Source organism: Oryctolagus cuniculus, chromosome 13 (genome assembly GCF_964237555.1).
Source record: "Oryctolagus cuniculus chromosome 13, mOryCun1.1, whole genome shotgun sequence".
Lineage (NCBI taxonomy): Eukaryota > Metazoa > Chordata > Mammalia > Lagomorpha > Leporidae > Oryctolagus > Oryctolagus cuniculus.
Genome location: NC_091444.1, coordinates 96,513,470 through 96,535,226, shown reverse-complemented (window position 1 = coordinate 96,535,226; position 21,757 = coordinate 96,513,470). Strand labels below are relative to the sequence as shown.

The window sequence follows — 21,757 nt, the reverse complement described above, 5'->3', positions numbered from 1 at the left end:
AATGAGAGACTGTTGAATAGAGATATTGAGGGTGTCTGTGCTTCGTGTTGGAATGGTTTGTATGGTGGAATTCTGTAGGCAGAGGGAAAAAATAGGGCTACTGATTTGATGCTGCCCAGCATAAGAATGAGAATGTACATTCGCTCTGAATGTCTAGAAGAGGACATTATGGACAGAAAGATTAGTGGATCACCTCTGTTTATTATTTTATTCTTCACTTCCAGAAATTAGCAAGATGCAGGTAGTGGACTAACCATCACCCTCAATCTTTTTTTAATATGTTATTGTGTGTAGAAAATAAATGATGCAAATGAGTGTCAGACACATGTTAGAAGCTGAAGCAGAAAAATACACTTATTCTTATTAAAGCTTACAGTACAATCTTCACAGTATTTCTTTCTTTCAGTGAGTTGCATACTAATACAGGTTTTTGCATACTGTTACGAAGCATAACATAAAGGAAAATTTTACTTACTCTCCTGCTATTTCATTCAAACCATCTTCACGTGTTTAAACATTGTATTAAATAATATTTAGGACAGGAATTCTGCCTAGCATTTAAGAGCTCAGTTGGGATTCTGGCAGCCTACATCTTAGTACCTGGGTTAATGTCTTAATTCCAAATCCAGCTTCCAACTAATGTGCATCCCTGTAAGCAACGGGTCTAAGCTAATGTAATTGTGTTCTTGCCATCCACATCAGAGACTGGGACTGAGTTCTTGGCTCTCAGCTTTGGTGTGGCCCATGGCTGACAAGTGGTGGCATTTGGAGACAGAACCAGTGAACTGATATACTCCCTAGCCTGTCTGTCTCTTTCTCTCTTTTTCTCTCCGTGTTATATTTTTCTTTCTCTGTATTTCTTGACCTGTCAAATAAGTAAATAAAAAGAAAACTTAGCATTTCTAAACCACTGTGTATGTAAATGTACAGCTTCTGAGATGTTCTGTTTATACTCAGTATGGCATACTTTGAAGTTTCTTATGTTTAGAATGTTAAGACAAAACCTAGAAATTGTTCATGTGTTTAACTCTGTATTATAACACTATAATTTTTCAATGTGTTTTTCTAGTTTGTCTTCTTTATTTTATTGGGGAATACAATGCAGAGTTGACTTTTTGAGTTAGTTTGTAGCTAAAATATGTTATTAGTATCATAAGTTATTGTTCCTCTGAACCTCCATGCTGCATTTATAGAATCAGTAACATGAAACTCAAAGTTAGGCCTGATCTTGAGAATTTGTATAAAACATGCTGATCTTATTTTTGCCTTTATAAAGTGGAACTCTTTAGAAAGTGGAAAATTAAGATTCTTTTAGAACATTGTTGGGAAGTGTATGCAACTCATTATTGGCATTAACTTTAATAGACTATTTCTACAAATTCTTGGAAGGAATCCATTAATCAATCAATGGCAGCAGATGCAAAAGGAAAAGATATGAATGAACCACTGGAAGGTAAGAACTGTAGTTTTTAAAGCCAGTTGACAGATGTTTATCTAAGACATGAATATTGATGTATACCAATAGCTGAAGAAAGTTGTGTATTAAATGCATAGTAAGGAAAAGATAAATGAGAGTGGTAAGCTGTGTATTGTGCCACTAGTTAGCAATGCATTAAATTGTGAGTGCCCCAGAGGAGCTGAAGTATTAGCTCCATTTCAGGATAACCTACAATCAGAATAAAGTCAGGGAATGAGGATTCAGAATGAGGGAGAGCCCCCATTCTGAGGGCTGAGGTGATATCTCATGGTAATTTTCTCATTGCATTTTCCTAATGGCTAGTAATATTAAGTATTATATATATTTATGTGTGTGTGTGTGTGTGTGTGTGTGTATTGACTATTTGTATTTCTTCTTTTGAGAACTGTCCATTCATGTCCTTTGCCCATCTCCATGTATTTCTGAATGTTCTGTTGTTCTTCTGGTTGACTTGTCATTTCATTACTTGGTAATTTTAGTCTTTTTAAATGAAATTAGAATGGGGAAAAGGGTGAAATAAAATTAACTGCCTGAGAAAAAGCCCATTAAACCATGACATCTTATGCCATTTAAATTTGGGGGATGTGGCAGGGATGAACTTAAGGCTACATTCCAGAAAGGGGAGTTAAGGAAAAGGAATATATAAGGAAGCTTTGTAAAGACTAGAACTTCTTAAACTTAAGAATCTCTGGGGACCTTATTCAGCATGCACATTTTGTTTCCTTAAATGTGGGATTCTGCATTTTCATCACGATCCCTGGTGAGCTTTAGGGTTATATGTTTCCCTTCAGAGATATTTGAAAGAAGGACCTTGGGAGAAGTATTCAAGAACTAAAAGGATAGAGGGAGAGTATTTTTTGTTTTTATTTCTCAGCATGTTCCTATCCAAAGGATGAAAGGGGAGGAAGAAAGGAAGGAAGGAAGGAAGGAAGGAAGGAAGGAAGGAAGGAAGGAAGGAAGGAAGGAGGAAGGGATGGAGGGAGGGAAGTGAGTGGAGATAAGTAGAGGAGAGGAGAGCGGGGGAGGGGAGAGAGAGAGGAGAGGGAAGGTGAGGAGAGGGGAGGGGAGGCGAAGAAGGGGGAGGAGAGGGAAGGAGAGGGGAGGGGAAGAGATGAGAGGGAAGGGGAGGGGAAGAAGGGGGAGGAGAGGGAAGGGGAGGGGAAGAAGGGGGAGGAGAGGGAAGGAGAGGGGAGGGGAAGAGAGGTGAGGGAAGGGGAGGGGAAGAGAGGAGAGGAGAGGGAGAAATTGGAAACAGGAATGAGAGGAAAGAAGGAAGCCAAGAAGGAGTAAAGTTTGAGAGGCTCTGGGGAAGGCAAGGAGAGTTGAAGGGAGGTTGAAATAGAAGTTAGAACTGTAAATTGTAGCGATAAATGGGAAAATAAGTGGTGTGGATAGTCCCTAAAATTAATGGTAAGGCGAAGAATCCAGAGCACAGATCCAGAGATTACTTTTGATAAGGAGGGATGATTCTGAAGAGGGAAGAAGAGAGAATGAAGTGAACCTGGTAAATTTAGAGTTACTAATGAGGAAACATGAGAATATTCACTTCAGATGCCTTCTGTATGTTCACATTTAAACACATTAGGTTATTGCTGCTCCAGAGATTACCAAAAACAGGATGGCGTGCTGGTATTGCAGCCACTCATTTGAACTTCATTTAATTCTAAAGCACTAGTGATATAAATTGCATGGATGCTATTTAAATGAGAAAAAATTTGAATACTGAATCATTGGCTTATCTTATAGCTAAATTTTTTATAAAGTAGTTTCACAAAATTAAAGTTAGCATACTATGCTAGAATAAATGTGTTTTGGAAACAAGATATCATAGACTTCATTCCTTCAATACCAGAATTTTTCAGTAAATATTGCATTGATTTAGAATAAAAAGTGATATTAATAATTCTGTGGCAGCTTAGTGAATTTATTCTTTTTGATGACTAGGTTTCTGTGTCAAAAGCATATTATATGCAATTACTTATATATGTTCTATGTACCTTCTTGAATCAGGGGATAAAATCTTTAAGACATCTAACTAGGGCTAGGCACTGTGGGACTGTAGGTTAAGCCACCTGTTGGGATGCCTGTATTCCATGTTCGGGTGCCACACTTAAGGTTCATCCTCCTGAAAAACTGCCTGGGAAGCAGTGGATGATGGACCCAAGTACTTGAGATTCTGCAACACTTGTGTGAGAGCTGGAAGGCAATCCAGTCTCCTAGCTTCCACTTGATTTTTTTTAAAATTTATTTATTTAATTGAAAGAGTTACACAGAGAAGGAGATGCACAGAGAGAGAGAGAGAGAGAGAGAGAGAGAGAGAAGTCTTCCATCTGCTGGTTTACTCCCCAAATGGCCACAAAGGCTGGAGCTGAGCTGATCTGAAGTCAGGAACCAGGAGCTTCTTCTGGGTCTCCCAAGTGCGTGCAGGGGCCCAAGGACTTGGGCCATCTTCTACTGCTTTCCCAAGCCACAGCAGAGAGTTGGTTTGGAAGGGGAGAAGCCGGGTCTCAAACTGGTGCCTATATGGGATGCCGGCATAGCAGGCAGCTGATTTACCTGCTACACCACAGTGCTGACCCCTCCATTTGATGTTGCCATGGCTTTTGTGGGCATTTGAAGAGTAGATGGAAGATATTTCTCTATCTCTCTCATCTATCTTCTTCCGTCTTTCAGATAAATAAGTAAAATCTTTCAAAGCTAAACTAGAGGAGGAAAGAAATGTACACAAACCAGTAGTCCTCATAATTATAGAAAACTGTGACTATGTGTTACTATCTGAAGCCAAGTATATAAACCAATTGATGAGGTCAGACCACTTTCTCTGCTAAGAAATGAATTATATATTCATCTTTCATCACAACTGTACGCTTCCAAAATACAGGAGACACCGAAAAACAATTGTAGCACAATGGAATAAATGATTCTGATGTGTACAGTAAAGGTATGCTGTCACATTCGACCATCAGCTTTCTCATTTAGACTCTCATGGTCATGATTTGTTCCTTTGATTAAAGATCACATTTGTCCCCAGTACTCAGCATGCTCACTTTTGCATATGGGTACCTTTTTGCTTAATTAACAGTCATACTTTTTGAGACATTGTCATACGTTTTGAAATCTTAGTGGCGTGTTTTATTAAACCCATAGGTCTATTTTGTTGAATTTTATTTGATTTTTTATTTTTATTTTTATTAAAAATTATTATATATGTTTATGGAATTCAGTGTGACATTTCATTATATGTATACAACATATCTTGATGAGATCAGGGTAATTGGCATGTTCCTTTCTTTCACATGATATTATTAAAGCTTGGTACTCCTTTTATTTCATTATAAGATAGGTTACTGTAATATAGTTGCTCAACTATGCTGTGTAATACTAGGAACTTATTTTTGATAGAACTCTGGTTTGTATGTTTTTATATATACTTCTATCTTGCATGTTGTTTTCCTAGCACCCCAAATATAAACCGCTTCCCCCAAACCTACAGTAATCATTTCCATAGCCACACATGTGGACTTAGCGCAATGCTAAACCTGCACCATATATTGTCGGCCTAGTCATATTTACATATAATTGACTGTATATCTCTTTTGCTTTTTAGAGTTTGCTAACGGATCCACTGAATTGACGGTAATAACGTTTACATTTTTGTCTTGAATATTCTCAATAGCTGGTAATAATGTGTATTTTACATTTTTCTCTAATTAAATACATATTATATGAAATATGCATTGTTAACTATCTTGTTTCAAAACTCCTTCAGCCTCGTCTGGAAGCAATACATCCTTTTTGGGCAACATCAGTGGGAATGAATGAAGTACAAACATGCAGACAAGGTAATTTTGCAGTACAAATGTTATCTGGAAAGAAACACAGTATTTGAAATGCCTTCAATCTTCATTCTAAAAATTATTTTTGTCTGCAGATTTGATAAAAGGTTTTGACACAAATAATGCAGATATCATTTTCAGATTCATGTCTGAAAAAAATATATTTCTCATCTAGAGACTGTAACCTTTAACTGAGATGCTAAAAAATACCTTTCATTTTTTGATACCCTGAAGTGCCTAGTTTAAAATTCTTATCTTTTATTAGGATTGACATAAGTTAATTAAGATATTAAAATTTTAATGGTTTAAAATGTCATAGAATTCTGCTCTTTACCTAAATTGGAACATTATTCCTAAATTTCATTTGTTTTAATTGTTCCATCCTAGTGATGTTCTGATTAGCATACTCTCATTTGTGTGTGTGTGTGATTACAGAGAACAGAGACAATACTTAATCATTTTAAAGCACAGAAGAGGAACTGCAATCTCAAAATAGTTAATAAGATTTGGAATTTTCCCAAAGAATAAATATTTGAAGTGACTGGTATGCTAATAATGATCTAATCTGATCATTATACATTGTATAATACAATACACATATGGAAACAACATATTCTATGCCACAATGATGTGTCAATATAGAATAAAAATATATACTTTAAATTTTCTTTAAGAACTGATTTAGTGTCCCCAAATAATTTAATTGTAAATTAGAACTCTTAAACATTCTCATCTTAGGGTTCTTTTTACCATTAAAATCCTTGTGAGTATTTGGAGATCCTTTACTTAGTGGACTGCTCTGTTCATAGTTAGTTTATTAGATATGAAAACTGGGAAAATTAAGTACAAGCATGCAGAGTCCTACATTCCAATATCCATGACCCATTAACTGTTACAACTAATAGTATTTATGGCATATCTCTCTGAAAAAGTTGATTCTGCACTTTTAAGAGAATGGATTGAAAATTGCAATTAACACCTAAAATTATTTGATTGGATTTTTTGGCACCTGAACATACCAACTTGGATCAGAATTTAGAATTACTACTTGAAACCCTTTGTAGTCTTACCCAAATGTTAATGCAGTCCCTGGTGATGGAATCACCTTTAAAGTTTTATTTCTTCTGAATATAACCCTACCACACGACCCAGCCATCCCATTCCTCAGAATTTACCCAAGAGAAATTAAATTGGCAAATAAAAAAGCTATCTGTACCTCAAAGTTAATTGTAGCTCATTCACAATAACGAAGACATGGAATCAACCTAAATGCCCATGAACAGAAGACTGGATAGATAAATTATGAAATACGTACTCTATGGAATAATACACAGTGGTAAAAAATGAAATCTGGTCATTTGCAACAAAATGGAGTAATCTGGAAAATATTATGCTGAGTGAAATAAGCCAGTACCAAAGGGAAAAATATCATATGTCCCTGATCTGTGACAACTAACTGAGCACTTAAAAGGAAACCTGTAAAAGTGAAACTGACACAAGAAGCAATGACTTGATCAACCTTTGTCCTGACTATCGAGGAACAGCTTACTATTTTATTCTTTTTAATATTTTCTTTTTCTACTTAATACCATTGGTTGAACTCTTTACTTAATACACAGTTATTCTTAGGTGTTTAAATGCAATTGAAAATTGACTTCTGTTAAAAATAAGAGTGGGAATAATTTAGGGAGGAGATGTACAGTTTGGCACATGATCCCTCGGACTTACTCCTAAAGGGTAAAGCTAAAATCTTGCCATGGGACTCCAAATCCCATTAAGTTCACAGGTACCAATGCTATCTTACTAGTTAAAGTGTTTAAGTTTAACTAGTTTAAGTTCATATTTGATAATAAAGATAGGATTAAGTGTCAAAGGGATCACATAAATAATATGTGTCTGCTAATAATAATTGATAGAATTAAAAAGGAGAGAACACTCCAACACGGGAAGTGGGATACAGAGCAGATTCATAGAATGGCAGATGCCCTAACATGGGAAGCAGGATACACAGCAGATTCATAGAATGCAGATGCCCTAAACAGCACTCTGGCCTCAGAATCAGCCCTTAAGGTATTTGGATCTGGCTAAAAAGTCCATGAGAGTATTTCAGGCACTGAAAGCCAAGACACTGGCAAAAAATGACCTAAATGAAAGATCTCCGTGAGTGAGATCCCAGTGGAAAGAACGACCCATCAACGAAGGAGATACCTTTCTCTGAGGGTGGGAAAGAACTTCCACTTTGACTATGGCCTTATCTAAATAATGTCAGAGTTTGTGGACTCAAGAGGCTTCCATAGCCTTGGCGGCTCATGACAAGAGCCTCAGGTGATCACTAACATCATAAATAAGAGTGTCAATTGTTAAATCAAGAACAGCAGTCACTGTGTACTTGCTCCCCTTGTAGGACGTCTGTCCTTACTGTGTTGTACTATGAGAATTAATGGTAAAACTAGTCTTCAAACAGTACTTTATACTTTGTGTGTCTGTGTGGGTACAAACTGTTGAAATCTTTACTCAGTATATAGTTGATCTTCTATATATAAAGATAATTAAAAATAAATCTTAATAAAGAATAGGATGGGACAGGGAGTAGGAAATGGGATGGTTGCAAGTGGGAGGGAAGTTATGGGGGGAAGAACCACTATCATCCAAAAGTCGTATTTAAAAATTTATATTTATTAAATAATAGCATTCTATAACAATTTTTTCTGTTTTTCTGATTTTGTTCTAGACTTGTCTTAAAATATTTAAATATGATAGTTTATCTTTTATCAAAATGATAAAAATATTTCAGATAAATACCAGTTAGAGCATTCTGAAATTCTGTGTACCTTGCTTCTATATTGGAACTAAACTAATTTTTAATTAATGCATTTGTATATGTTAATCTTATTTGTATTATTTTCATTCTTATGGTTAAAAAAATAACTTTTAAGTTTTTCAGACTGTGATTCTGCCCCCAGCTGCCTACTAGTTTGATTATCCTTTGATTCTCAGTAATAAGAGGTGTCAAAGATATACAAATTTGACAATTGATGATACATAACTGTTTTATTAACTCTGTGACCAAAAATCCATCAATATCCATGGAATCTCATGGACAGATAAAAGTAATAGCTGAGGAAATCAGAGCACAGAATTTAACCCTGGAGCACTTCTGTGTGACTGCATAATTTCATAGTGTGACTTTCAAACATCATTTTGTTCCAGGGTTCACTTTTGGATTACTCCTCTTATGCCACCTAAAGTCAACAGAATATAATTCAGAAAATCATTTTTATTCTTGAGCTCGAGTTCACATATAAACAATAGAGACAAGAGTATAGATAATTTTGTGTGGGCTGGTATTTAGCATAAACTTCTGAGTGGCTTACATGATTATATTTAGTACACAGGAAGATATCTGCTGTCTCCTCAAGTTGTTTGCTGATAATTTGGAAGTCAGAGGTATTTCTTAAAGAATTAAATATTCAATGAAAGATTAAGCTTAAGCTTTCGATTGATAAAATGAGTTATTTGCTATTTTTTTAAGATTGTAGCTTTCCTCTCACTGATAATTAACATATTTAAGTAGAAATATAGATCTGTAAGGGACACTAGAGTTACCTGTGTAAATGCCAAAAAAATATTAAACAAAATATCACTAATTGAATTAGACCCTGGATATGTGCCTCACCTCAGTGGCCCAGAAAACATTTTGGACTTGTGGCTTACCCAAACTAAACAATTGAAGCATATGATTCAAATAATAAAGTCTAGTGTTTTGTAGTTACAGGCAGAATCAAGTTAAAACCAATACCAAAACATCTCAAGAGGCATTTCCTTCCTCACTGCAATACTAATCAATATAAAAGCACAGAACTTGAGTTAAAAAATGTCAAGTCTTCTCCAACAAATAATGACATTAAAACAGCACCCAAGGAAGAACAAGAATGGCTTGATGGAAGTGAAAATAAGCAGGTATGTAAAAACGTAAACTTCTGATTTCATATTTTTGTGTGTATCATAGCATATACCAATCAAAATGACTTTCCATACCAGATATTTATATATATGTATATAATATATGTAGGTGTGTATATATGTATCAAAAGATCATAATTTAATGCTTAATTAAAAACATGTTAACTGCTTATTAGACAAAATCTTAGAAGCTGTTGTATCATATAGCTAATCATTTTCTTGAAAGAGGCAAACAATTCTAGATATGGTGTTCAATAACATTTTTAAAAACCTATTACACAGGCCGGCACCATGGCTCACCTGGCTAATCCTCCGCCTGTGGCGCCAGAATCCCATATGGGCCCTGGGTTCTAGTCCCAGCTGCTCCTCTTCCAGTCCAGCTCTCTGCTGTGGCCCGGGAAGGCAGTGGAGGATGACCCAAGTCCTTGGGCCCTCCACCCACATGGGAGACCAGGAGGAAGCACCTGGCTCCTGGCTTCGGATCAGCGTAGCACTGGCTGAGGCGGCCGTTTGGGGAGTGAACCAATCAAAGGAAGACTTTTCTCTCTGTCTCTCCCTCTCCCTGTCTATAACTCTACCTGTCAAAAAAAAATTAAAAAAAAAAGAAATTATTTGTTGTTCTCCCTCACATAGGGACAAAACATCAAAATGAAGTACTGCAGCAAAATATGTGTAGATTTAAGAATGAGGTAGGTGGCCGGCGCCGCGGCTCACTAGGCTAATCCTCCGCCTAGCGGCGCCGGCACACCGGGTTCTAGTCCCGGTCGGGGCGCCGGATTCTGTCCCGGTTGCCCCTCTTCCAGGCCAGCCCTCTGCTGTGGCCAGGGAGTGCAGTGGAGGATGGCCCAGGTGCTTGGGCCCTGCACCCCATGGGAGACCAGGAAAAGCACCTGGTTCCTGGCTCCTGCCATCGGATCAGCGCGGTGCGCCGGCCGCAGCGCGCCAGCCGCGGCGGCCATTGGAGGGTGAACCAACGGCAAAAGGAAGACCTTTCTCTCTGTCTGTCTCTCTCACTGTCCACTCTGCCTGTCAAAAAAAAAAAAAAAAAAAAAAAAAAAAAAAAAAAAAAAAAGAATGAGGTAGGATAAGATGGACATTTGTCATAGTCATTAAGATACCACTTGGGATACTAACATTCCATATCACAGTTCCAGGGTTTATGTCCAAGTGCTGCTCCAGTTCTGTCTTCCAGTAATGCATACCCTGGGAAGCAGGTGATGGCTCAAGTACTTGTTTCTCTCACGCTCCTGTGAGAGATGTACCTTTAGGTTCCCAGCTTCTGGCCTTTGCCTGGCCTAGTCATGCTTATTGTGGGTAGTTGTAGAGAACCAGCAGAGTTTGTCTCTTTCTCTCCCCCTCTCCCTCTCTCCCTCTCTCCCTCTCTCTGACTTTCCAATACATTAAAGTAGATTTTTAAAAAGAATGAGGTAGTCTCATTACAAGTAGTTTCTGGCCTTGGTGAAAAAGTTTAACTTGCAAAATACAGAGAGGTTCCCTTGTTGATACTCTACTATTTGCCTGTGTCAATTACCTGATCCATTGTGATTTTCTACCTAGAAAAAGCTTATGTACACAATGATGTTGCTCTCTAAATTACAGTTAAAAAAATCTTCATAGTTTTTATTATTTAATTCTTCCCAGTGACCTTTAACCTGGGCAAATAATTTAACTGAATACTCTATGACTTTCTGAACCAGAATAAGTATAAAGATTTTTTTAAAAATTTTAATAAGCCCTAGCCATTTTGATTGGCTTAACAATAAATTACAGTTATCTATTTTTTAAAGATTCACTTATTTATTTGAAAAGCAGAGTTTTGGAAGAGGGAGGAGGGAGATATGGGAGAAGGGAGGGAGGGAGAGAGAGAGGAAGAGAGAGAGCACGAGCAAGAGTGAGCTTTAATCAACTGTTTCACTCCACAATTGGCCACTTTGGCCAGGACTGCGCTAGACCTAAATCAGGAGCCAGAAACTTCATCTGAGTCCCTTATGCGGGTTCAGGAAACCAACTACTTGGATCATCTTGTGTGAATTGTATTGATTACATATTAAAATATGAATATGTGGGATCCAGTGAGCATACCGTGGGAAGGAACCATTGTTTGAGAGTGAATATTAGCATGTACCTGGCCTTGAGTGTTGTGAAACATATTACAAGCATAGTGAGTCTGTTTATTGTGCCTTGTCTATTGTACAACTTTATCTGATTCAGTTAAAGTACATGGAACTTTGTGTTCCAACATGACTATTTTAAAGATTTTTTTCAAACACTTACATACACTTTCATGTAACTTTTATGCTTACACAAGTATTTCTGGTGAATTAGACTTTTATAAGTATCATAAACCACCACCAGAAGTTCAATGTTTGTCTCTAAATTAGGATGCTACATTCTGGAGTACTTACAGTTTTATAGGTATGTAAAAATCTACAGATATCCTCTTATAGGTAAGGGTAGATAAAGCCTCTCTTCACGCTCCTCACCCTGAAGGCATTGGAGTATTTTGACAAAGTCACACTGCTCATTTCTGTGATTAATTTGGTTATTTTCTCTGGTAATGTATCTGATTCAGTGTTATAGAGTGTGTGTTTTCTGTTAGTGCCATAAAATGCTAGGAAAAGCCACTCTGTGTACTTTGTCTGAATCATTTAACCTTTTGAAGTTTTATTCCCATTATCAGTAGATAATGGGGCCAGAACACTTAATTACTTCATGCCTTCCGTCTATGAAATTATATGCTTAGTGACTGTAAAATGAGGGAAGCTTATTTTTCAGTATCTCTCACTAACAATTCATGACATTCCCTCTTCTTTTGAGGTGTGGCAAACTTGGACGGATATATTTTAGTGAACATGTATCCCTTTTCTGAATATCAAATATCCCAGGATCTAAAGGGAAAAATATTGCTGGAAACGTAGTTTTTTTAAATTAAGATTTACTTTATTTATTTGAAAGACAGAGTTGCAGAGAGAGGTAAAGACAAAGAGAGAGGTCTTCCATCCTCTGATTCACTCCCCAGATGGCCACAATGGCTGGAGCTGCGCTGATCCGAAGCTGGGAGCCAGGAGCTTCTTCCGGGCTTCCTACGTGGGTGCAGGGGCCCAAGGACACAGCACCGGCCTGGCAACATAGTTTTCTAAAGCTTTGTTTTACACCTTTGTGAACCCAATGGTTAAGAATGTTATAATATTAAAGTTTTAATGATCTGTGAATACTTTAAAAGTTATTGTCTATGGAAAAAATAATTATAAAAGCAATGAGAGAAAAAATAGCTTAGAGCACAGAGGGGAAGCCTCCTTGCTGTTACTAGAGACCTGCATCGTCAAATCCTGTAAATCTGGATGGTTAATATAAAATCCAGGTGACAATGACAGAAAGTGACATATTTTACGTGTTTCTCTTATTGCTTCCATACAGGTTAATAAACATACTAGATAGTGAAATGTGGATAGAAATAAAAGCATAAAATGAGGAAGTACCATCTTTGACATTTTGGAGAATTGTCAAAAGTTTTAAATTCAGAAATGAAGCAGAATGCACCAAAATTTCCATGAGCTGTAATGCTGAAACTAAAGTATATAACATGCAGCACAAATACATTTCATTGACTAGAATTCATGGCGAGTGTCTTAGGTGCAGTAATCACTTTGAACTTCCATGAAGTACATCTTCCTCCTCAACAGTTCTTGGTTAAAAAATATGTTAAACATGATTATCTTGGACAATTAATTCCTTGTGCCAGTATCAACAATCTTAAAATTTTTGTTACTTTGAAGAGCAAACCCAGTTAAAAAGAATTTTAGATCCTCCCATCAGGATGATTCCTAGCAAATCAGTCCTTTGTTAACCTAGTGAATTTTTGGTCCCTTTAATTGTGTTCTTTCTCTAGTTATATCAGACTCTGGCTTGGTTCTTCATTTCTGTGTGAAGCACTTAAACAGAAGTTGTTGCTTATGATGTGTGGCATATTCATATGCCACTGCTTGTCCTGTTTTCTTAGAGACTGCTGTGTTTTTCACTGTATACACTTGGCACTATGCTCATAAGCTTTCCTTCATAAAATAGAAAAAATGGGCTCATTTTGCATAATAGCTAATCTTTTTATCCAATAATGTTGTAAGGAAATTTCTTGAATTCTAAATGTTGGTCTTTCTAGATTTTTTCAAAATTGATGTTTCCAGGATTAAAGTTTATTACAATGTAGTTAAGTTATAGGGTTGTCTTTCTCTGTTACTTTCAAATAAATAAATAAATATTTTAAAAGGGAACTGACGTTACATAGTGGGTAAAGCTGCCACCTTTGATGCCAGCATCCCACTTGGTGACAATTCATAATCTGGCTTCTTACTTCCAATCTGACTCCCTGATAATGGCGTGAGGAAGACAGTGGAGGAAGACCCAAGTGCTTGGCCCCCTACTACTGATCTGGGAGTCCTGGATGCAGTTCCTGACACTTGACTTCAGCCTTGCCCAGTGTTTGCCATTGCAGCCATCTGGGGAAGGAACCAACAAATGAAAGTGCTCTCTCTCTCTCATATGTAAATAAATATTTAAGAAGTGTAGGGTTATTTATCATAACCCTACCTGAACATGAACACCATGGGAGACCAGGAGAAGCACCTGGCTCCTGCCTTTGGATCAGCGCGGTGCGCCAGCCACGGCGGCCATTGGAGGGTGAACCAACGGCAAAAGGAAGACCTTTCTCTCTTTCTCTGTCTCTCACTGTCCACTCTGCCTGTCAAAAAAAATAATAATATCAATAATACCAGAAATTTACATTAGCATTTTAAGACCATTGTAGGATTCTAGCACACTGTCTATTGCCTGTGGTGTATTGTAAGAGCTAATTATTGGAGGTGAATTGTTTCTCCAGTTTCCATTGTTGTTTTATTGAAGAATTGTAACATGTGTAATATCCAAAGTATTATTGATAAACTTTTTCCAACCAGTAGCAGGATGTTCAAAATTTTTTTCTGTCACTGTAGTAGAAAACAGTGTATGTAAAACATTTATGTAGCAATAAATGTGCTACATAAAGTGAATAATAAATGAACACAAAAATGTTTATATTTATGTACTAACAGCGATTTTAATATGAAACTTTCATTAAAGTTTGAAGAAAAAGGGCAGCATTGCCAAAGTAAGGAAATGGAAGTGTTAAGAAACTTGCATGAAAGTGCTGCTCCTCCTGATGACAGTGATGGTTGTGGACTGAATCAGCAGAGACAGAGCGGGGACCTTGACAACCAGCAATCTGCCACTAAGAAGAGTGAAGAATATTATTCGTAAGTCTATAGCAATATTTAACATTAGGTGATGTGATTTTTATTGTGCTATAAAGCCACTTCTAATTGGGTTATTATCTATGATTAACATATTTTTACTAAGGATTTTATTCCATGCTTTGGAATTAGAAATATATCAAGAAACAAATAATATTTGCAAACCATACTGCTAAGTATTTGTTTAAAAGTTAATAGTTGGCAAATGTGAGGGAAAAGTTATTATCTACTGTTGGTAAATACAATTATAAGACTCTCTGAAGGATAGCTTAAGAGCACATGTCAAAATTTGAAATAAACCATTCTTTGCCCTTGTAGCAACTTCACTCTGGGATTAGACCTGACAAGATAGCATAGTATGGTCTATTGTACCCTACTACACCCATAAGTTAATGACATTTATGATGTATTGTCATCATCTATTATGTAAGATGTAATAGGACAATTAGTGTTAAGGATGTAAAACACATATGATAAAGATATTTATACAAATATGTTGCAGGGCCAGTGACATGCACTCTTCCTATATGAAGGTGGTCTGAGTCCATACTTCTCTGCTTCCTATCTACCTTCCTTTATTTTTTTTATTTTTATTTTTATTTTTTTGACAGGCAGAGTGGACAGTGAGAGAGAGACAGAGAGAAAGGTCTTCCTTTTCTGTTGTTTCACCCTCCAATGGCCGCTGTGGCTGGTGCGCTGTGGCTGGTGCACCGCGCTGGTCCGAAGCCAGGAGCCAGGTGCTTCTCCTGGTCTTCCATGGGGTGCAGGGCCCAAGCACTTGGGCCATCCTCCACTGCACTCCCTGGCCACAGCAGAGAGCTGGACTGGAAGAGGAACAACCGGGACAGAATCCGGCGCCCTGACCGGAACTAGAACCCTGTGTGCTGGCGCCGCAGATGGAGGATTAGCCCATTGAGCCGCGGCGCTGGCCCCCTATCTACCTTCCTAAGAGTGTATCTCATGGGAGGCAGTAGATGGTGGCTCCAGTACTTGGGTGTCCACACCCACTTAAAGAGACCTGGGTGGAAATTCAGACCCTTGGGGATCCTTGCCCAGTCCTGGCTGTCCTGGGTATTTGTGAATGAAACAGCAGATGGAAAATCTTTCTTAATATGTTAGTCTATCTAGATGTGTTTCTCTGCCTTCCAAATAAAATGAAAATAGGTTAATAAAACATGTTGCCTATGTACATGACATTTACAATAACATTGTTTATCAAAAATTTAGAATCAGTCTAAATACCAATCAAAATAGAAATAAATTGTCATACCAATAAAAGAACGCAATATGCAACCATTTTTAAAAATGAGGTTTTATCTATAGTACACTGCTTTTTCACAACTAGAGAATATTTAATGTGACTAGTTTGGTGATGCATCTTAAGCATATTTTATTAAAATACCATATCTGCTGAGTTGCAAAAGGGGAGTCCGTGGGACACTTGTACTTCTTATAACCAATACCTATTTTATTTTTGAGTTTTGATCCCAATTTGAGCCTAAATATTAAAATATAGAATCTATAAAATAATTTGAGCATTATTGGGTATTTGCATACTGTGGTCCATATTCCTTATAAGCATTTCAGTTTGTTAGGTAAACCTTCTCAAATGCGTCAAAGGATGTTTGATCTGCTAAAGCAGGAGTTGTAAACTTTTTCTGTAAAGAACCAGATAATGAATATTTTAGGCTTTTGGCATCAGAAGGTCTCTATAGTTGTGGTGCGAAATCCTCCATAGACTATAAGGTAATTAGTGTGGCTTAATATCACTAAAACTTTATGAACAGTACTAGGAAAGATTCAGCTGGATTTATTCTTGGGCACGGTTTTACTGAACCTATGCCAAAACATTGGTACTGCTAATGCAATAAATCTTCCTTTAGAAGATGGACTACAGGCTAAAGAATGTTTCAGAATGTATCATACTGTATTTTTCAGGAGTGACATCAAATAAAGCTTACAAAAACTCTAGTTCTGGAGCTGGTGCAGTGGCATACAACTTAAACTTCCACCTGCAGTGTTGTCATCCCATATGGGTGCCAGTTCAAATCCTGGCTGCTCTTCTTCTGATCCTGCTCTGTACTAACTTGCCTGGTAAAGCAGCCAAAGATGGCCCAGGTGCACGGGACCCTGCACCCATGTGGGAGACATGGAAGAATCTCCTGCCTCCTGGCTTTTAAGCAACCCAGAAGTCGCCCTTGAAAAATTTAGATTTTCAATATTATCAGCAGAATAGTAATAATCAGTTATATAATACCTAGTGAGGAACTTTTAAAGGAATTCACTTCCTTAAGTTTATGAATTATTTACTGCTTTGATCAGAACATTTTTAGTTCCAACAACTTTAGAGAATCACAAATATTCCCTAAAATCATTATGCGAGGATTGAAAAATTCAGTTAAACATGGAGAAAAATAGATCTTCAATGATCATGGCCTTAGCAGTGATCTCCTTGGGAGAACTGTCTCTATTCCCTGACTCAAATTGACTTTCTCTTCACTCTTGGACTCACTCCAGTTGTTTACATTCCCACAACCCCTCCAAAACAGGTTTTCTCTGGATTGCCACTGATTTTTAATCTATGTTGTAGTACTTTCCAAGGTCTCCTTTTCTTTTCATTAAATATTCCTTCCCTCCTTCCTTCCTTCCCTCCTTCTTCCCTTTCCCCTTCCCCCCTTCCTTCCTTCCCTCCCTCCCTTCTCTCTCTCTCTCTCTCTCTCTCTCTCTCTCTCTTTTTTCTCTATTTTTCTCTTTCTCTCTCTCTCTCTCTCTCTCTCTCTTTCTCTCTTTTTCTAGTTAGAGGGACAGAGAAAGAGATACAGAGAGATCTTGCATCCACTGGTTTGCTCCCCAAATGGCAGCAATGGCTGGACCTGGGCCAGCCTGAAGCCAGGCATTTGTTTCAGGTCTCTCATATGGTTGCATGAGCCCAAAAACTTGGACAGTCCTCCACTGATTTCCCAGGCACCTTAGCAGGGAGCTGAATTGGAAGCAGAGAAATCAGGACTCGAACTGGCCCATATGGGATTGTGGCACTTCATATGGTGGCTTAACCCTCTGTGGCAAAGTGCTGTCACAGGCTCTCATTTTAATGAACCACTCAAAATATTTGATCCTTTGAGGGTAAAACATCTTTAAAAAATTCTTTTCAAATAATACATTTTGTCAATATAGTTTGAAACAATAGGAAAATAACAATTACTTATGGTCTTATATTTGTGGACAGACTATTTTAGGACAAGCTAAACATATTTGGGCATTAAGTCTCAGCTTAGATTTTGTAACATTTTATTATGTCTGTAGAACACTTTTCCTTCAAGATCATTTCTTGACTTGGCTTTCAGGGTATAATTCTCAACCAGTCTCTTTCTGTTTCTTTTCTACTCCATCCTGTGTTGTTTCCCTTGTTTCTCTCATCTTCTACTTTTAAAACATGGATATATCCCAAGGCTGTCTTTGATCTTTTCTCTCATGGTTTCACTATCTTGTTTATGCAAATGAATTATGAATTTTTAACTGCAACATAGATCTCTCTCCTTAATTCCATATTTTAGATAATAACCTGCCTACTCAACACTTCTCTTTGGTCATTTATTCAGTATTTAAAATTTAGCCTAGTGCTGTGCTAATGATGTTCTTGTTCATAGCAGCCCCTCATATAGTTTTTCCTACTTCAGCGAATGGCAACTCTTTCATCTGTTCTACCAACAGCCTTGGAGCATTCTTAGACCTCAGCCTTTATGTGACAGCACATGTTGTCAAGTATTCCTTCACAATATGTCCAGAAACTAGATACATCATATCCAAGTCAGCATCAGCTGCTGTCTATATTAGTTTGTAGATTCCTCAGTGATTTTCTTGTTTATTTTTTCATAAATCCTCTTTTCATTAAATTTTAACACAGGGGATCTCTTAAAGTCAGATTATGTCATTTTTTTCTACTTAAAACCTGGTGATTTCATTTGACTTCACATACTAAACTTCTTTCTAATGCCTACAAGGCAATACATGTTGTGACCTCACTCCTCCTTATCGCTGTGATTTCAATTTGTGATTTTCCATCTCCTTCATTCTACTTATGCTACAGAAATTTTCACTATTCCTTAAACATACCTGGGCTCCTTCTGTGTTTGAAGATTCTTCCTTAGATGTCCACCTGGCTGATTCCTTTCCTTCCTTCAATGTTTTTCTTCCTAAGCAAGATCTTCTTTGGCCTTCTAATATGTCCACACCTCCCTTAAACATGGAAAACATCGTTTCTCTGCTTTTGTTCTCTTCCTCTAACATACTGTATTTTGTTTTTATATAGCTTGTTCATTGCTAATGTTTTTGCTTTACTCTTTTGTGTTGGATTTTGTCTTTTCACTGCCATATCTTTTGTACATAGAAGAGGCCCTAACATGCATGCAATGAGCAGCTACTCAATAATTTTTTATTACTTGAGTGAATGCAGCTTATCCATTGAGTTTTTTTAGACATTAGAATAATACTCAAAAATTGATTTTATCTGGGTTCATTCTATTTATTTTAGTTGGCAATTATATACATTTGTAATCTTTCGACTCTAGTAGTCTACATTTATGTGTGTATGTATATATGTTTTATTATATATACATATATGTTTTATTATACCTTATATAATAAAATATAATATCCTGGAAATCAACAGATGATGGCTCCAGTACTTGGGTCCATGCACCCAGGCAGGAAACAAGGATTGATTTCTGGACTCCTGACTTCACCCTGGCCCAGAGGATAGGTGATCCCTCTCCCTTCTTCTGCTCCTTCCTCCCTCCCTCCTCCTACTCCATCAGCCTCTCTGCCTGTCAAAGTAAATTAAAAAATTAAATGTTAAATTTTCATCTAAGGTTGGCATTATTATATTTCACAAAAAAACCAAAAATATAGCACAATTATAACTGCTACTTCCAAACCTGAATATTATGCTTACAGACTGTGGACCTCTATATTTTAGTGTAGCATTCAAAATTAGTGTAGGCCTCATCTCTCAATGATAGATTTAGGTATTTTATATTTTTCTTGCAAATTCCAAAGAAATATATCAGATATCATGCCTACTCTTTGTTTGCACATTCTGTAAATAAAATGGTTTTCATCCACATTTTTCCCTCATGAGTTCTTTTTCCTTTTTTTTTTTTTACCTCCTTTGTAAAGCTTTCCTGTGCTCAGATATCAGTTTCCAATATCAACACTTTTTTATTTAAGAGTCTGAAACAGGGGCTGGCACTCTGGCGTAGCTACTGAAGCCGTTGCCTGAGGTGCTGGCATCATATATGGGTGCTGATTTGAATCTCGACTGCTCCACTTCTGATCCAGCTCTCTGCTATGGCATGGGAAGGCAGTAGAAGATGGCCCAAGTCCTTGGGTCCCTGCACTTGTGTGGGAGACCTGGAATCAGCTTCTGGCTCCTGGGTTCAGATCAGCCTAGCTCTCACCATTGCAGCCATTTGGGGAATTAATCAGTGGATGGAAGACTTCTCTCTCTCTGCCTCTCTGTAACTCTGCCTTTCAAATAATAAATAAATAAATATTTTTAAAAAAGAATCTGAAGCAGTCAGAGATAACTCCCCTCTTCTAATACACCCCATAAATTCCCTCAGTGGCCATAACTGAGCCAGGCTTAAGCCCATAGTCAGCAACCCAAACCATGTCTTGCATAAAAGTGGCAGGGATTAAACTACTTGGACCAATCTTCTGGTGTTTCCCAGTATATTATAAAGCTGGAATTGATAGTGAATCCAGGATTCAAATCCAGGCACTTTGATATGGGACAAGAATGTCTTACCCTGTATGTTTATATATGTATAAACATATATATATATGTTTATATACACATATATAAAGATTTATTATTAAAGGGCAGAGTTACAGAGTGACAGAGAAAGGGAGACAGAGAGCGGTCTTCCATCTGCTGGTTCACTCCTCAAATGGCCACAGTGGCTAGAGCTGCACTGATTTGAAACCAGGAGCCAGGAATTTCCTTCGGGTTTCCAAGGAGGTACACAGGCCCAAAGACTTGGTCCATCTTCCGCTTCCTTCCCAGAGCACAGCAGAGAGCTGGATCAGAAGTGGAACAGCAGGGACTCAAATTGGCACCCATACGGGATGCCAACACTGCAGGCAGTGCTCTTCCCACTATGCCACAGCGCCAGCCCCCTGCTTATTAACGAATAGGTGAAACACCACCCTCCCAATATCAACCCTTCCATATTACCTTATATCATAATTGTGTTTTTACCTGTTTTCCAAAGAAGATATAACAAGGTGTGTTCAGTAAGTGTATAAAATGCATGTTATAAAAATTATTCAGCCTGGCCAGCGCCGCGGCTCACTAGGCTAATCCTCCGCCTTGCAGCACCGGCACACCGGGTTCTAGTCCCGGTCGGGGCACCGGATTCTGTCCCGGTTGCCCCTCTTCCAGGCCAGCTCTCTGCTGTGGCCAGGGAGTGCAGTGGAGGATGGCCCAAGTACTTGGGCCCTGCACCCCATGGGGGACCAGGATAAGTACCTGGCTCCTGCCATCAGATCAGCGCGCCGGCCGCGGCGGCCATTGGAGGGTGAACCAACGGCAAAGGAAGACCTTTCTCTCTGTCTCTTTCTCTCTCACTGTCCACTCTGCCTTTCAAAAAAAAAATTATTCATCCTGGATTTCAAAGTTTTTGTATCAAAACTACTTTTCACCCAATTTTCATGTAATTTTTTAAATTTCCTGTACACCTTTCTTTACAAGTAGTTATCACTTCCTATCTTGTTTTGAGTTAGTAAATGAATTAAGTTGGGGAAGAATAAGAATTTTGTCAAAATTGTGCTTCTTTAATCTTTCCCAGTAGAGTAAAAAACATTGCCATGTTAATGATCTTTTTAAAATAGCTGCCCTGCCTTGCATGTAAAGGAAATAAAAAATGAAAATGAAAAAGTGACTTCCATGGAGTATGGGATTAGACCAGTGTTTGAGAATGGCTTTTCACTCACTAGAAGTCTACTGCAAGTGATTTATGACAACAATCTGAGTGAGCTCGATCGTCTTAAAAGGTAAAATCTATGAATTCTTTACTTTCCAGTGAAGCAATGTTAATGGTGACTACTTTTAATGAAAATAGGAAAGAATAGTGTAGTCTACAAGCCAAACAAGAGAATACTCAACTATATCAATACTGCAGTAAGGTTAAGATACTTGA

General features: G+C 37.7%; 1 protein-coding gene across 50 annotated transcripts in view; it reads left to right on the top strand.

The window, feature by feature from the left end:
- Positions 1-21,757, top strand: part of LOC127483472 (ankyrin repeat domain-containing protein 26) — a 225,911-nt gene that overhangs the window by 138,510 nt on the left and 65,644 nt on the right. For 49 of the 50 annotated variants that reach the window (XR_011381699.1, XM_070055993.1, XM_070055991.1 and 46 more), the window contains 6 exons: positions 1,366-1,453; positions 5,085-5,113; positions 5,247-5,319; positions 9,083-9,273; positions 14,389-14,561; positions 21,450-21,611. Coding sequence is in view for 49 of the 50 variants with exons in the window: in XM_070055993.1 (XP_069912094.1) it covers positions 1,366-1,453; positions 5,085-5,113; positions 5,247-5,319; positions 9,083-9,273; positions 14,389-14,561; positions 21,450-21,611 (716 nt within the window). In the remaining variant the exon portion in view is untranslated. The remainder of the gene's footprint in view (positions 1-1,365; positions 1,454-5,084; positions 5,114-5,246; positions 5,320-9,082; positions 9,274-14,388; positions 14,562-21,449; positions 21,612-21,757) is intronic. The other variant, XM_070055978.1, reaches the window with a different exon arrangement.